We start from the raw sequence: 17,690 nt of genomic DNA on the forward strand, positions 1-17,690 counted from the left end.
GTTCATTGCAACTATCGTTTATTAAAAAATATATGTCTCCTTGGAAGGAACACTGGTAAACCAACTAGTGCCATGCTTACTTTTAATCTTTGCTTCTCATCCCTGGGAGGGGGAGAGGGCTGAGCATCATTCAGAATATATCACTCAGTTAACATCACAGAAATCAACACTCCTTGCTCACCCTCTCCTCACCAGAGTCATCATCAGCCGTCACTTTATTCCTCTTTGCCTTCAACCCAGTGTACTGCCCAGGTAAAGCTGCTGCCCTTTCTCTACCCTCTTCTGGGCCCCAAACTCTAGAAAAAAAACTCTAGAGTTAGTCTCAATATGCTGGTAGGATAACTGTTAACACACTTCTCAAATTTGGCTGGTAGTGCTTAAGCATCTTCCACACTGAGTTGTTTGCACTGATCATAACACAGTGGGCTAGGAAACAAGTGACTCAACCCTAGGGCCAAGCGTTTCTATTTTCTTCTCCCCTGTGTCATCCCTCCAGCATGGAGGGGAGGGAGGCACATTGGCTTCAAAGGAGCATAGTAGGGTGGGGTAGGGCCTGAAACACACCTGCTGTGGTCAGAGAAGAACTCCCCTGACCACAATCACTGCCATCAGACTCTAGGAAAAAGCAACAAGGTTTCACATGTCACCAGTAGGTGAATCTTAGCTCTACAGCTCAAATTTACAGCATTAAAGTCTACTTTGTTCTTGAAGAAACAGTAAGCTACCAGATGTTGGTGAGGGGGCTGGGGTAGGGTGTATGAAGCAGCTGCAAAAAAAAAAAAAGGCCCAAATCAAACTACTAATTGTGTGGCTGGCCAAGCCTAGTGCTGTTCCATTGTCCCAGCACAGAGCTGGTAGGAAGGTGACTCCTTCTCCCTGTCAATGGGTCCCATGATGGAACCTCAGTTGAGGCCCTGCATGTCCTTGGCAGGTAAGTGAAGGGACAGGATCGAAGTGCTCCTCCTCTCCCTCTTTACCAGCCTGCATTTCCCTTCTGCTGATTAGACGGCCAAGCCTGGGTCACCTACTATATCACAAGGCCTGGCTCCTTTAGAACGTTATAAGCCTTTAGAACATTGTCAAATTGGAGTCTACGCATTCACTTAAATAGTAAAAGTAAAATTTGGAATAATGAAAAGGCTGACACAGTAGCACAACATGGTTTTGGTTTAACAGCAGCTTAAAAATGAACAAAAAGGAAACCTCTCATGCAGACACATCAGGTGGCATAAAACAATAGGCAATTTAATATGGAGCATCATTAGCCATTCTCTCCCTTTCCGCACACAGGACTGACTGCACCTCAAGGGCAGCAGCTGCTTTAGGGTCAAGTTCCCAGCCCTCTCGCCCCCAGGCCTCAAGCTGACCCCCTCCGAGAGAAAATCTCAGCTCTCAAGAGAATGACCAAATGCAAGTGCCCTTTAGTACAGCACTTAACCACCATTTTCAATCCCTTCCCAACCAGTTGGGATATAAGATGCCATCTGATTGGAATATGAAAATTAAGACAGTTCTCTAATAACATAGTACCATTGATGAAGTCTCCATAAATTTTCTAGTCCAAATGTGTGTGAATATATATATATATTATATGAGTGTATAATATATATATATATAATAATTTCTATATATTTTATATAAATTACATATATATATATGTATATATATATATAAATAAGATACTTTCTGTTGCCATTACGTTGCACTGTTCAGAGCTGCCAGACAGCAATACAGATATACAGAAATGCCCCAGGAGCATCTCATCATGTTGTGCATATAGCTCGTTTCACAATCCGTGTAGCTGTCCGGAGTCTGTCTTTCCATCAGTCCTCCTCTCTTCTCTTCGCTTCTGCTTGATTTTTAAGAAAACAATGATTCTGATGGATTTGCACCTGTGCTAGCACTTGGGAAAGGTCCATGCAGGAATGGGCACGGTCACACGATGAGTGAGATGGCATCATCCCCCCAAAAATAAACTCAAACAAAACAAAAATAATAAAAAAAAAAAAAACAGGACTAGAAAACTCAATTTTTTTTGACATATCTAAAAAAGGGGACAAGAACAGTAGTCATTTGTTCTCCCCATGGGGACAGGAATGAAGAGGGAGGAGGGAAGAGGGACTTGATTTCTTCTGTTCACAAGAGAGTGGTTGGAGGGGATTCTTCAGAGTTTTTCAGGGGATGGGACCCAAATGTAGTGCCCAGACTGGTCCTCAATGATTTGTTTGATTTTGTTATAAATCTCTTCCAGTGAGTCACCCTGCACAATGGCTAAAGTGAAGAGGAAAACAAAATTATTACTGTGGTCCACAGCACACCCCCTACACGCGGCAATCCTGCCTTTCCCAACAACCCTACAACTCACCCCACAGGCACGAAGAACACACTCACAGAAATGTGGGTTTGATTTGACTAGTTGGCTGTTAGTTTAGTGCAGTAAGGAAAACTGGCTCCAAGCTCCAAGCCTAGGGCTTGAAGTCAACTCAATGAGAGACAGGCTAACTAGCAATGAATAGAAAACTGTGCACATTAAAAAAAAAAAAAAGCATTTACAGAGCACCCATTACATGCCAGACACTGCAGCTCATGTTGCTCTTGGCCACCACAACGCCAGCAGATTATAATTCTAAAGCGGCCTTGCTAAAAGACTTGGAAAAATCCCAGTTATCTGGAGAAAGAGCTGAAAGCCACAATTTCTGGCAAGCGACAGTGCTCCCTGAGGCCCTCACATCTGCTCTATGTCAGAGTTCAGCCCAGGAAACAAGGACACGGATGCTAACAATTCTTTCCCTGGTTAACCTAGCAGCACCGCCAGTTAGAAGTTACTCAGTACCGACCTGCATATACACGTCACTGTACTTTAAGAGGTAAGGAACATATTACACAGAGGTCTTCTCAAGCTTCTAGGAACTGCACTTCTAAAGTAAGTGACAATATAACCACACACACATGCTGACAAGACAACTTGAACACCACACCACGGAATCATCATCAACAAACGTTTATTCGACACCTAAAACATGCAAGGCAAAGTACTCGACTGGGAGTACTGGGAGGGGGGAAACAAAGTAATATAAGGAGCCTAAAATCTAGTAGGCACAAGAAGACAAAATAAACTAACAATACAAGATACCATTTGCCGATGGTTGTTTATACTATGAACTGGCTCAAGTACTATGGCTGGAGGGACAGAACTTGAATACTCTGGAAAGGTTTGCACTCAAAAGCTCAAAAGCATCCAGAAACACTGTGCAAGGTACCTAAACTTCTTTGATGCCTGGCTGTTGCCACGTTACCCCAGACTGGGCAACAGGGATTCTCACCTGTAAAGTATTCTCCAAACTCCTGTTCCAGTTTCATGGCTTTGTCATAGATCTTATTTGCTTGTTCGTATGTCTGCCGTCGGTTCATTTCCCTGCCGAAGAAAGATACAGAAGAGAAGTAGTACCAAACCAGATTCTTTATTTTGATTAACAGAAAAGACCGCTCAAAGCTCCCTGAAAATCTGCCTAGTTGTCCTCTCAGAGCAGCAGTGGCCCATGGCTCAACTCCTTCCTCAAGCCTTCCAGGTTCAGATGCCCAACTGGGAATAAATGCACAGGCGCTCAAAACAGAAGGAGTATCAGTGATTGAAGCTGGGTTGCAGACTTTCTTCAGAGCTTCGGTTGGGTGCCACCCCTGCCCACAAATCACTTTATTCTCCATTTCCTTTCCAGGTCCCCGTCCTAGTTGGGAGTTTCTAAGTCTCAGCAAACACTTACATAAGTGCTTCAATGGACTTGGGCTTGATGAAAATGGCAATGGGGTAAAGTTGTGCTTGCTGCAGCCTCTTGATAGCATTGCCAGAAACATCTAAGATGCAGTGCTTGCCCTGAAAAAGCAGAGACTGGATCAGCCCCACCCAATCCCTGTTCACCCAACCCCAAGGAGATATCCAGTGGCATTCCAAGCATCCACGGGGCAGGGGGGAGCCCAGGGTCAGCCAGTGGCCTAGAAGACACTACCCCTGAGGTACCCAGGCCCCATATTTTGCTCCTACTAGCCAGAAAGGCCCCGTTTGCAGACAGTTCCCTATTCCCTGGTGGGCAAAGTTCTGGGGTGAGTTGCATGAAAGAGGCAGACACCTTCACCAAGGGGCTGGGAACATGCAGAGCTGGCATGGCTTTTGTCAGCAGTACCACTTAGTAGCTCCCTGTGTTTAAAAGATGAGGATCCAGGTGGGACTCCAGTGTGAGCATTTCTATCTTCCCTTTGAGGTTTATCTAACCCAGCAATTTCCTCTCTACTTACTCTCTCTGCAACTGCCCGGACTGACTGGATGCTGGTCCCATAGAGATTATCATTGAACTGGCCTGCCTCAATGAACTTGTTGTCCTGAATATCCTTCTCCATTTGTTCTCGGGATACCACAAAGTGATAGTCTTGTCCATCCACCTCATTATCACGCCGAGGCCGGGTAGTATCTGAACGAAGAAAGGAAACGCTGTGCGGCCCAAGGACAATGATCTGCCCCAAGCCCAAAAGCTGATTCATTCCTCTCTCACATGGGTCACATGGGCATGAGTAGGTTAAAAAAATAAGCAGTCGGGAAGAAGTTTGTCTTGCTTACTTCTTTTCCAACCTCCAGATACCATACACAAGAGGGCTCTTTGCTTTAGCTTAAACCGGACTGGGAATGTGAGGTTTCCTTAGCCAAAGCCTGGCAAAAGGTGCCAAATTTGGTACGGAATTAACTGAACTTAACAAACCATTAATCCAGTCACACCAACATCACTTTGGCTGAGGCTTCACATTTTTCCAATCATACCCAACTATCACCACTCAAACGTCTCTCCAAGGGTGCAAGCAACCAAGCCTAATGTCTTAGTCCTCCCAACCACATCACCTTTTTGGAAATTTATTATTGCCTAACCTCTTCTGTGGTGTTAAAAGGACCCCTGTTCCCAGACAGCACTACAATCTAGTCCCAGACCCTTTCCATAAAACATCAAAGCAACGATTTCCCAAGGCATCAATGCCTCACTCCCAAAGCCTTCCTGGACTCTTACGTGGCACACAGGATCCAAATTTATGTGGGAATTCAGAGATCAGGTCATCATTGACTCGGTCCTTCATTGAGCCCAGGATGATCACAGGCCTTGCATAGTGAACTGGGGAGGAATGGCATTGAAATAATCAATGGAGGCCCCTCACAAGACAGACTGCTCTATCTCAAAATCTGCCTAGAACACACAGGCCCTGGAGCTACAACTCAGATGGGGTGAGGCATCCATGGTCATTCTCTGACTTTTAACTAGAATTTAAGGTTTACAAAGGCCTTAAAGAGCTTTTAAGAATATCCAAATCTAAGGCAAGTCTGAAATCAGGAACATCTCCCAGCCTGTTATGGATTGAATTCTGTCACCCAAAAAGATACGTTGAAGTCCTAACCCCTGTACCTGTGAATGTGAGTCTGCTTGGAAATAGGGTTTTTCTTCTGTTATGTAAATGAGGGCATACCAGAGTGGGGTGGACTCTAAACCTAATCACTTCTGACTGTGTCTTATAAAGGGAAACGAGACATAGAGAGACACATACAGAGGGGGAACCTCTACAAGCCAACAAATGCCTAGGGTTACTGATAAGAAGGGACCTTCTCCTAGGGCCAATGACCTGATTTGAACTTCTAGCCTCCAAAACTGTGAGATAATAAATTCCTGTTCTTTAAAGCCACCCATCTGTGGTATTTTTATTATGGCAGCACTAGGAATCTAAGACACTGTCCAACAAATTCAGGGCAAATCTCTGCACTGAAACCAAGCAGCTGAGCTGAAAAAGAACAGGCACTGAAGGGAAGGACCAGGACCTCTCTTTTAGCAGCAGCTACACCCACTGAACTAGACCTTTGTCTTCCTGGTAAATCTGTCCTGTCCTTTGGAAGGGATCCCTGGAGCAAGCCAAAGTCTAGTGAGAAGTACACACTGAAGGGCCTTCCCTAAGGATGAAGTAGAAGGAGCCCAGGCACTAGATGTGCAGTGAGTCATGCCTTCCTGCTCTCCCAGGGCCTTCCCTTTGCTGCTACAGGAGGCTAGGAAACTAGCACGAAGGCAAGACTCTCACAAGGGGGCTTACTTTCTTGCCGTGTTACTGGCTCATATGACAAAATAGCATCCTCTTGTCCTTCTGCAATGAAAAAGGGAGACAGGTTAATACTTTATGATCTACCTCTCTCTGTCCTCATCTCCCTACAACATTTACCCCACACCCACCTCTGCCATAAAACAGCCTTATCAAGTGCCACCGGCAACTGCCCCAGGGTCCTTTCTGCTTTCCACTGGGTGAGAAAGCACTGCCTCTGGAGCAGAAGCCAGTAGTTCTCTCTCAGCTAAGCAAAGGGGCATGACCCAGCAACCAGAAAGCCTCCACCAAAAAACTCCCCAATTTCTTAGGAACAGTTTTTTTTTTTTTTTGGTGTTATTTTCTTTATTATAGACTTTTAAAAATGGTAAAATGTACTAATAAAAATGCTAATGATACAAAATTTTTTTACGAATTTCAAAGATATGCCATAAGGACAACTATTTATAACAGATCTACTTTTGAAGTTAATATGTAGTCACACTGATTCTTACCCATATGTAGCTCTTCAGTTCATACTAGGGTATATGTTCTAGTCCGGTATACTGCAATAATGTACTGTCCATTCTTTCTTCCTCTAGTATATTATTCACTTAATCCACTCTGCATTTCAGTGGCAGGAAGATGTCCATAAAGTGTTGTTTTTACTATTGGACACCCCACCCTACCCTGTGATTCCTTTCTGCTTATCCTCAGTCTGAGCTAAAATGTCCTAAAGGTTTCAGAATCTGGCCCTAATCTATTTATTGTCATTCCTAATTATTGACTAAAGTGAATCTTCGTTACAGTCAGATTTTCCTGCGTTTCAATGCCTATCAATGTCTACACACCTTTGTCAAATCTGTTCCTGCTGCCCCTACTCATAATCCTTTACACTCACACGGATCTTATGTACCATGTAAGAATGAACTTCATTTTGAATCTTTCAAGAAGACTTCTCTACCTAGTCTGAATTTGTATTGCTCCTGCGCTTACATCATACAACTTGCCATGCGGATCTGTTACCTTTTATCATTCTCTTTTATTTTATCGTATGTTGCTTCTCTAAGCAAATAGTAAGTTCTTTGAGAGCATGAAGATATCTTATAATCTTCTTTATCCTTGGGTGAACTCTTTACCTAACTCAAAGCAAGGAAAATGGACAAAGACCAATAATTAACAGGTTCTACCAGCTAGTAGAGGATTAGGAAGGGTCCTTATAGTGTTCAGTTGCCCTCTTGCTCTGGTAAGAATCAAGGGGATGTTTCAACGGGTCAAGAAACATTACCCTGATCCCCTCATCTGCAGGTAGGAAAGCGAGGGCACTCATGCAGATCCCCAAAGCTGCATCCTAACTTTACCCTTTTAAGGGTCTACCGATTCCCCCCCCCAACACTGGAAGAAGTGTCCAGAAAGTGGCACATGGCTGGACTAAGGTCCCCAGTGCCCTTTGAGAACCATGCTGAGCTCTGCTCTCTCCCATGGTAGAGCTCCATATAGCCTAGCAATGATGAGCTTTTCCTAAAACAGTGGCCAATCCACTTGCTGCTGGGTGTCTGGAGGTCCCAGAGTGGCTGACAGTGGTACCGGAAGAGGCAGTGATGCCTGCATCAAGCCACAGGACGCTTGCTAAAAGGCTTCTTCTGAGGCTTACTCCTGGGCAGACTTTACACTGGCCTCTAGCCACCACAACTACTGAGAGGCCACTGCTCCCAAAGTTCATAAGGTTTAAATTGTGGCTTTTCTGGTCTGGTCACGGGATCTCCAAAGGAAAACTTGGCAGTTTTCTGATCATTTAACCCAGCAAGGATGTTGTTGTTGTTCTTATTTGCCGTTGAGTCGATTCTGACTCATGGTTGAGCTCATGTGTGCAGAGTAGAACTGCTCCGTAGGGTTTTCAAGGCTGTGGCCTTCCCGAAGCAGATCATCGGGGCCTGTCTTCCGAGGCGCCTCTGGGCGGGTTCGAAGAGCCAACCTTTCGGCTAGTAGTCAAGCATTTAACCATTGGTGCCACCAAGGGACTCCAAGCCTTAACCCAGCTCCGAGTGCTGTGGAAAGGCAGATTCAGGATAATATCTGACAAAAGTCCGTTTCTTTTGGTCTTTGAACAAATCTATAAAATTGGCAGCACCTACACCCCACAGTGCCCATGGCAGTAATCTACTCATTGGCAGATCGACCTTTTCAGGGCCCCGGGTATGCTTTTAAGTCAGGTCCTGGCCAGAACTACCTGTCTTATACACTCCTTTAATTCACAAGGCAAACCTTATCCCATATGGAGAATGAACTGGCCACAGCATTTCCAGGATCTCAGAGTGTACATGGCTAAAAGAAGCACTAGCCTCGGAACAGAAATAGCAGCCATGCAACACTGAAATGAGAATGGCTGGAGCAAATGGTGGAGCTATGCAACATGGGGGAAAATGACACACACTTACTGGAACTGCTTTCGCTGTCACTGGTGTTGGATGTCACTCCCTCTGCAAGCCAACAAGAAAGAGACTCCGATTCAGAACACACCACTGAAAGATCACATACAGCACAAAACTCTAAATGCTCCAGGAGAGAAGCACTGAACTGCCAACCAAATCAGGCAACAGGAGGCATGCTCTATCCAGGCTACCAACGTGGAGGCACAGCTCTAGTCCTGAGCCTTTGGCCACCTCATTCTTGTCCCCAGAGCCCTCTCAGTCTGCCAAGTTCCTCCCTATATACTACAAGCCTCGCTTTCTTCAGCAACACAGTCTTCATCTGAATCAAAAGAATTTACTTGGATAGTGTCCAAATCCTACCTCAAAATTCATCTCCCAAGCTAACAATAGGAAAGGAAAGACAGTGACAGTAGCATAAAGAAGTCCGGAGACCAGGCTGCCCCAGAATTTCCTGCCCAGACAGAGCCCCTGAAGTATAAAATGTGTGAAGCTTCAGAACTAAGAGGCTAAGCAATGGACGAACTGAGCAGCCACCAGGAAACAATGCTTTGGCCATTTGGTGGAAGCCAACATCCCTCCTACTGCCACTACCAAGAAGGCGGGCTTGGCTTCAGGATGGGGGTGAGGTGAGGGCATGCTCCTCCATCCACTGTAAGACAGACATGTCAAAACACAGAGACAACAAACAAATAAGAGTACTTGGAAGACAAAACAGCCCTCCTGTTTTAGATCACTAGGATTTGCCCATATCTGAGTGTGGGCAGAGAAAGTACAAGCAGAGGAGCTGGCATTCACAGGAGACACAAGACACAGTTTGGCACACACAGCCCACCCCTCACTAGAAAAAGGGCTTATGAAAATGAGACATGGACACACACACTATGGATAGAGACACTGCTTGTTTCAGCCAAGACAATACTATCCTAGACCGTGATAATGCTGTGGTCCCCCAGGAAGGACTGGTTGAGTTGCCACACACAACTAGTTCTTGAGCAATCCTCAGGGTGATGCCCTGAGGAAACTCCTTTACCTTCACACCTTTGTTATTTATTGAAGGAGAATATACGCTGAAAGAACCCACCTAACAGGGCTGCTTCTATGTGCATCTCTGCACACAACAAGGACACTAAGGCCCCATTACCTATGTCTCTTCATTTTCTACTTTAGGATTATTTTCCAGGATAGAGAGGTCAGTCAGAGTTTGTCCAAGATAAGGCACTAGAGAGATATGGTCCATAAATGTTGCTGAGGCTCTCATCAGCTCAGCCCCTTAGAGACGCTATGTGGAAAGCTGGCTCATGGCTGTTTGCTCAGGCCCCTGGATCTGCTGGGCCATCCCTGATGCAGGTTGCCCCCAGTTAGAGAGACAGTAGCAGCTATAATTCCTAAACCCAATCCTTAAGTGTTGTGTCACTGGAAGAAGACTCCCAACCAGCTGGCACTCCTCACTTCAACAACGGTCTAGAGATTAACTGATTGGTCACCTGTGGAGCTGCACCTCTTGTCCACCTCACTTCGAAGGCGGGACACCAAGATATCTCCCTACCCCTTAAAGGTACAAAAGGAAAACACAGACATGAATGATAGGTATTTATTAAGGTGCCAGGGATCCAGAGCAAAAGGGTGACATCCAGAGCCACATACACTCCTTCTTCTGTGGTATGAGCATTTCACAAACACCACCCTCCCCTCACCCTTCACCCTCACCCATACCCCCTGTTCCCCCACCCCCAGTATTTCCTCCATTCATGCCAGAAATACAGTTAATGGTGTGTAACTTTGACTTACTCAGATTCTTTGCTCCATAATAATCGTCACTTAACCCAGGGAAGTCCTGATTTCACAGACAGCAAGGACAGAACGGGAGGGAGGGAAGAAAAGAATTGGGGAGAAGAGAGGAAATAGAGAAAAAAGACAAGGGGAAGGAAGAATACAGAGCCAGGTGAGCATTAGTGACAGAAGTATGAATACTATGAAGACCTATAACTATAGTGAGGTTAAGAACTTTGCTACAGCTATAACACCCTGGGTGAGGCAAGATATCTGGACTCCACGCTGCCCAATTTGCTGCTACAGAGCCTTGGAGTGAACTACATTTCTGAGGTGATCTACAGCCTGTAAGCCTACAGGACAATCCAGTGACACTCCAAGGTCTGGAGCACCTGCTTTGACCAAATTTGGAGTTGTAGAACCCAGGTCTCTCCCTTGCCCTTGAAATCAGCATTTCCCCTTGTGGGTTCATGAAAGAGCAAACACCTATGTGTGACAGGTAGGCAGACAGTTATTACCACCCCAAGGAGCTCTCACCCAATACTGATTCATTCTGTCCCTTAAGGAAAGCTTCATGCAATCTGGGGCGTGGCCTTCAAAGCTGACCTGAGTTGTGTAGCCCTCAGGAGATGAGTTCAGCTTCTAGAGAACAAGCACTAGGCGGTTTCAACTCCATCATCCAACAGGCACCCTCCCCACACCCCAGTGGAACAGCCAACACCTCACCAGGCTGGGCTCTGCATGGAATTTTTTTGGACTCATCTGGTGAACTGTAGTGACATCACCTCAGGACTCTGTCTCAGACTGTCTCCTATTGCTTGCAATCAGAACTGACTTCATCTGTTGTTTCTCACTGAGCTACCCAGGATTTAAGAATCATAACCTCCATCTGGATGAGGGCACCTTTGTATCTACCAGGTACCACCTCAAACAGGAACGACCTACATATACCATGACGATGCACCAAGCTGGCCTACAGGAAGTAACATTTCCTATCAGAATTCACCAGTGTCCTGCCAATCCCAAACAGCCCAGAACCCCAAGACCCCTCCATGTAAGATGGACGAGTCACTGGTAAATGAGAGGTGTTTACAAGTCACAATGAAAGAAATGAGAAAATATTTCATAAGCCCAACCTGATGTTTAAAGTTAGGGTCACAGCAGTTAATTTCTGAGGCACATGGTGGAGTAAGATTTATCACCATTCAGTTGGTTCTTAAAGTTAATTTAGCTCAACTTTATGCCCTTTTCTACCAAACCAACTTTGTGTTTCTCAATAAATCTTTATTTGGACCCCTGAGCAACACCCCTTCCATGTCAATTCATTTAAGCAGGAAGGATTTTATTTGGGAAAAAAATGGCTTTGCAATCACTCTAGGATGACCATAAGTCTGCTGAGAGTTGTGTGGATATCCTGTACACTCATGTACATGCATGAAATGCAAGAAGAACTCCCAACTTTAGGTGTCCAGGGAAGAAAGGGTTCTTCTCTTGACAAAGATGAGTGAAACTAGGGGGAAGAAAACACAAGAGGACGAAGCCAGGAGAGCAACACTGAGTCCCTAGCCCTTGTTCTCTTTCTAAACCATTGTTCGAAACCTAAAAATCTGAAAACTGTTCCTCACCACAACAGCAGAACTCAGTCTGGCACTTCCAACACCGGTGCCAGGGACTTCCTGGTAGGCTGGCCCTTGAACAAGTTCCACCCCAGAGCTTCCAACATTCATTCTGAGTGAGGAGAGCTGGACAAATGAGACCCAACATCTCCCCAGGCAAACCAATTTCCACCCTGACTCTGTGCAAATAAACACGTACACACACACACAGGCACACATGGATATACACACAAACGTTCCCAGTCTTCTCAGAAGGGAAGGTGCAAATGAGGAAGAGAGGACAGGGCGGTGGATGGTCTGTTCTCTGTACTCTGCTGCTACTTACGTTCCTGTATGCTGCTCTCCTGGGCCATGTTTTCTTTGCTCTTGTAAAATGGAAACTTTCGAGAGAGGCGGAAACTCTTTTTACGTTTCGTTTTGATCGACTGTGAAAGAACATGAAAATGGAGGGGAAGGACAGAAGAAAAAAAAACAGAACAATGGATTTTAAAGCATGCAAGAAAAACTAAAATGAAGACAATGGTGAGCTAAATAAAAGACCATCTCTCACAAATGGAGTCTATGAGATTAAATGAATGTTGATGTAAGAGGAAAATTATGTTTACAGAAAAATGTTGTAGGGATGTAAGAGGTTTCTACCTAATTCAGACTCACAGCACTCACTGGTACTTCCTAAAGAACAAAAGTCACTGTAGCCTCCTGGACACATGCCCTAAGGTGCCACTGACATACACAGAGTCATCTACTCCATTTCTTTCTTCCCTCTACTGCTCCAGAAGTTCTTTGGCCTGTGAAGCTTATAGAAGAAAAAGGGTGAATGGAGAGATACCTCATGCCTGCCTCACTTGGTCTGAAAGGAGGTTGGAGCTCTGGGGTTGGCCTTCCTGGCTGGATGAAGTTAGGTTATAGTCAAAGTCCCCACAGTTCCAACAGGTATCTGCAGCCAGACACCCACGAGTAATTTCTTTTAACCCAAACAAGTCAGCCTTCCAGTTAGCCCAACTCCAAGACATCTTCAAGAGCCAACTACCCATAGGGAAGGAATACAGACTAGCCATGGACTTTAAAGTGCTCCCTCTCTGCTTTCTGAAAAGCAGTCAGTATTCTGATAGTGCAGAGCCAGCCCCTTGACAAGGAGATATTCTTTTGTGCTCCCCAGTTCACTTATACATTAACCAGAACAGCAAGCTTCTTATCCCTCTTCGCATACTGACTGACTTCCTTGGGGATCCCCACTTACCCTGTTAGATTCAATCATTCCCGTCCTGGCATGGAACTTCACCGTTTTCAATCGAGCTCTTTCTTTCTTTTCAACCCTGTTTTGGGGTCAAAAAGAAGTCCATTACTGGTCTTAGCAGCGAGCTGTGGCAAGGCACAGCAGCAATTTTTGACTCATTTAGTCAAAACTATGTCTTGAACACCAACCCTCTACCAAAAAGGAATAAGACACATACCCTGCTCTCAAGGAACTTATAGTATGATACGAAAAGAATAAGAAAACACCAGGAAGAGGGCAAGAAAGGCCTCTCTCATACTCATGACAACTCACCTCTTCTTACTGGGGATCACACCAATTTGCTCACTTTCTCCATGTGGGGTCACCAGTCTTGCCTGCCACCACTCATCATCAGAGGCATTAATGACATGTAGAATGTCACCATAAGAGAAACTGAGCCCCTGGCTTGGCAGGCAGCTGTCCCGAGTCCGGTCATAATCAAACAGGGCCCTGAAACACACAGGGAAAGATGAAATGATCATCCCAACCCTAAATGCCAGGAAACCAGTACTCTGAATGCCAGGATGGCAGAAGGCCAGTCCAGTCAGCACCAGACAGTGGCCTAACAGCAGACCAGAAGGAATTTTCCAGAAGACTGTATCCTTCTTACGCTTCCAAAGTTGCAAATATGTCCCCCCTTTCAAAGAAACACCCCAGTGGCCCAACAAAAGGGCATAGGGAAAATCTGTAAGACTCCCCTCTGGATATAGGGTGGAAGTCCGAAGTACAACACACTCAATAAACTTCTCCCTCATGGACACCCTAGGGGAAGGCTGGGGGAGGTGGGGAGGGAGCTATACCATCTAGACTTGTGGAAAAGGAAGAGACTAGCTTGGTTGCAACTGGAAGGAAGTCATAGGAAATGGAGTTGGTAATAAAGGTCTGGAGCAAATTTTGGAAGGCCTTGAAAAGATCTGATTCAGGGGCCACTGAGGATTCAAGAGTAGAGAAGCACACAATCAAAAGAGCCTTAAGAACATTCATCTGACCACATACGCAATGCAAATAATGGGGGGTGGCGGGTGGGCGGTGAATTTGGAGGCATATTTAAACCGAAGTTATCTAACCTCACTCCTTCGGGATACTTTGCTGACTCCAGCTCTGGTGAAGCCAAAACTTGACACCAGAGCTCCCTGCTTAGGGAACAGCCGCACCAGGCTACCAGTTTCTATTTTTCACATCCAGTGGAATCTCCCCTCTTTGTGCAGTCACCACTTTCAGTGAGAAGTGTGTATTTTTCTACCTGCAGTCTAGGCCTTGGCTGTCTTATTTACCTTCTCTGTTAACAGAAGTGTTTTCACACATTTGCACAAACAGACAGTGGATCTCCCAGAACTCAGTCCTATGGCTCAGCTGGAAGCTGTAAAGTGAAACACTGTTTCCCCATGCGCAAGCCCAAATGAAATACAGAACGTAGTAAAACTGTGGACAGCAAGATACCATCGACTTTTTAAAGTTCTTGAAAAAGAATCCTTAGGAAATCAGTGTCGGATTATTTGAAAATGAAAAATACCCAAACTCTGACGGAAAGCCCTTTACTTCCCTCAGTTTACACACTCAAAGCAATCGGGAGAGGCAGAAGCCAGCAGATAAGGGGGCACTCAGTCCCCCAGGGTCTCTCACTCCTCTGAGTGACAGAATAAAACCTGAATACATTTGTATTGCAGGAGTTCTGAGCTTCCTAAAGCAGGTAAGGTATTCCATCAGCCATTCCTAAAAAGATATGCATTATAAAGACCTTATTTTTAAAGTGACAATGAGAAACACTTAATGCTGTTATGGGCTTCAAAGGTTAAAACAAATGTAGTAAGGAGAATAAAATTCAGATTAAGAATAAATTAGTTTGGGGAGGGAAGGAAGAAAGGTGTTTAAATGAATCAGGAGCGATTAGGATGAGTTTGTAGAAGATGAGAAGGGAGCAGTTACAAGTTGAAAACATGAGGGTGACAATCCAATGCACGTTTTAGGACCACATAGAGCATACTTAACCCTTTGCAGCAGCAGTGGCAAGCCAGGGTGCATATGTTAAACTTGATGCAAACATGTTTTCTGAACCTTGAGAATCCAATTTTTTTTTTTTAAACATTGGAGGTTTAAATAAAATAGCAGTTTATTTCCAAAGTGAATTTCAGGTACCTTACAATGTCAAAACACATATAATACAAGGTAAAAGAGTCCCAAACCCACTGCCATGGAGTCGATTCCGGCTCATAGCGACCCTATAGGACAGAGTAGAACTGCCCCATAGGGTTTCCAATGCTGTAGTCTCCACGAAGGCAGACTGCCACATCTTTCTCCTGCGGAGCGGCTGGTGGGTTCAAACCACCCATCCTTTCGATTAGCAGGCGAGTGCTTAACCACTATGCCACCAGGGCTTCTTAAAGGAGTCCCTGGGTGGAGCAAACAGTTAAGCGCTCAACTAACAGCCAAAAGGTTGGCAGTTCAAACCCACCCAGAGTGCCTTGGAAGACAGGCCTGGCGATCTGCTTCTGAAAGATCCCAGCCTTGAAAACCGTATGGAGCAGTTCTCCTTTGCACACATTGGGTTGCCTTAAGTAAGCCTGAACCAAAAGCAACTAACAACAACACAAGCTAAGTAAAAACAAAAGAAAGGAAGATCAAAGTCAATAAGGATGACAGCAGTTACCGCTGCACACTGGGAACGGTACTGGTGGTATTGTTTGGTTTGGTTTTTAACCATGAGGATGTGTTACTTTACAATTTAAAAAAAATGCAAGTAATTTAAAAAGAAAGTGGGGGGGCGGAGCCAAGATGGCGGACTAGGCAGACGCTACCTCGGATCCCTCTTACAACAAAGACACGGAAAAACAAGTGAATCGATCACATACATAACAATCTACGAACCCTGAACAACAAACACAGATTTAGAGACGGAGAATGAACTAATACGGGGAAGCAGCGATTGTTTCCAGAGCCTGGAGCCAGCGTACCAGTCAGGTACGGCACAAGCACAGAGACCTGCTCCACCCCCCTGAACTTACCCCGGGAGGGGGACCAGCCGGTTCCACGGGCGGCGTGGGACGCAGCCGGTAGGAGAAGCCCCCGGGAGGCAGTGACTGGTCTTGGAGCAGAAAGAGCAGCACCCGAGCCGGGGAACCGTCCCGCAGGGATTTGGACTGGACGCAGGTACGCCATAAACACGGAGAGTTGCTCCACCCCCCTGAACTAACCCCGGGAAGGGGACCAGCCAGGTCGCGCGGGCGGCGTGGGACGCAGCCGGTAGGAGAAGTCCCCAGGAGGCAGCGACTGGTAGTGGAGCGGGGAGAACAGCGTCCCAGCCGGGACACTCGGTCACGGCACAAGCACGGGGAGCTGCTCCACCCATCTGAACTAACCCCGGGAGGAGACCCAACTGGTTCTCGGGGGCGGCACGGCCACGTGGCTGGAGGGACAAGAAGTCCCCGGGAGGCAGCGACTGATTTTGGAGTAGAGAGTGCACCGTCCCAGTAGGGGAGCCTTGACGCTGGGCGTGGGGCTGGAAGCGGAGGATCTGACCGTGACTCCAGCGGGCCAGAGCCCCCGGGGGCAATCTCCACACAGCCAGCACACATAGGCGACGCGCCCGCGGGAATCTCAGATATAATAGTCATTCCAAGCAAGACAAGCAACTCTGGCTATATTCTGAGGTGCTACTCTCCTATCTCTCTGTTCCCTCCCCCACCCTCCCCAGGCGGCTTCATTAACATCTGAATAGCCTGAGCCAGAGGGAGAACTCTGATAGGGATCTGACTGCAGTTTTTTTTTAGCGGATTTTCTGGAAAAACTAGTTTCCCAGTGATGGCTCGGAGACAACAATCCATATCAAACCACTTGAAGAAGCAGACCATGACAGCTTCTCCAACCCCGCAAACAAAAGAATCAAAACCTTTCCCAAATGAAGATACAATCTTGGAATTATCAGATACAGAATATAAAAAACTAATTTACAGAATGCTTAATGATATCACAAATGAAATTAGGATATCTGCAGAAAAAGCCAAGGAACGCACTGATAAAACTGTTGAAGAACTCAGAAAGATTATTCAAGAACATAGTGGAAAAATTAATAAGTTGCAAGAATCCATAGAGAGACAACATGTAGAAATCCAAAAGATTAACAATAAAATTACAGAATTAGACAACACACTAGGAAGTCAGAGGAGCAGACTCGAGCAATTAGAATGCAGACTGGGACATCTGGAGGACCAGGGAATCAACACCAACATAGCTGAAAAAAAATCAGATAAAAGAATTAAAAAAAATGAAGAAACCCTAAGAATTATGTGGGACTCTATCAAGAAGGATAACCTGCGGGTGATTGGAGTCCCAGAACAGGGAGGGGGGACAGAAAACACAGAGAAAATAGTTGAAGAACTCCTGACAGAAAACTTCCCTGACATCATGAAAGACGAAAGGATAGCTATCCAAGATGCTCATCGAACCCCATTTAAGATTGATACAAAAAGAAAAACACCAAGACATATTATCATCAAACTCACC

At 45.6% G+C, this 17,690-nt stretch overlaps 1 protein-coding gene across 5 annotated transcripts in view; it reads right to left on the reverse strand.

Moving 5' to 3' along the window:
* The window catches only part of DLG3 (discs large MAGUK scaffold protein 3), a 69,584-nt gene continuing 51,894 nt past the window's right edge, over positions 1-17,690 (reverse strand). For 4 of the 5 annotated variants that reach the window (XM_049871662.1, XM_049871667.1, XM_049871665.1 and 1 more), the window contains 10 exons: positions 13,464-13,640; positions 13,155-13,230; positions 12,240-12,339; positions 8,535-8,576; positions 6,112-6,162; positions 5,049-5,150; positions 4,291-4,463; positions 3,762-3,871; positions 3,324-3,415; positions 1-2,271 (listed from right to left, as the gene is read on the reverse strand). In XM_049871662.1, coding sequence (XP_049727619.1) covers positions 2,165-2,271; positions 3,324-3,415; positions 3,762-3,871; positions 4,291-4,463; positions 5,049-5,150; positions 6,112-6,162; positions 8,535-8,576; positions 12,240-12,339; positions 13,155-13,230; positions 13,464-13,640 — 1,030 coding nt within the window. In that variant the 3' untranslated portion in view covers positions 1-2,164. The remainder of the gene's footprint in view (positions 2,272-3,323; positions 3,416-3,761; positions 3,872-4,290; positions 4,464-5,048; positions 5,151-6,111; positions 6,163-8,534; positions 8,577-12,239; positions 12,340-13,154; positions 13,231-13,463; positions 13,641-17,690) is intronic. The other variant, XM_049871663.1, reaches the window with a different exon arrangement.

This window comes from Elephas maximus, chromosome X, assembly GCF_024166365.1.
Source record: "Elephas maximus indicus isolate mEleMax1 chromosome X, mEleMax1 primary haplotype, whole genome shotgun sequence".
Lineage (NCBI taxonomy): Eukaryota > Metazoa > Chordata > Mammalia > Proboscidea > Elephantidae > Elephas > Elephas maximus.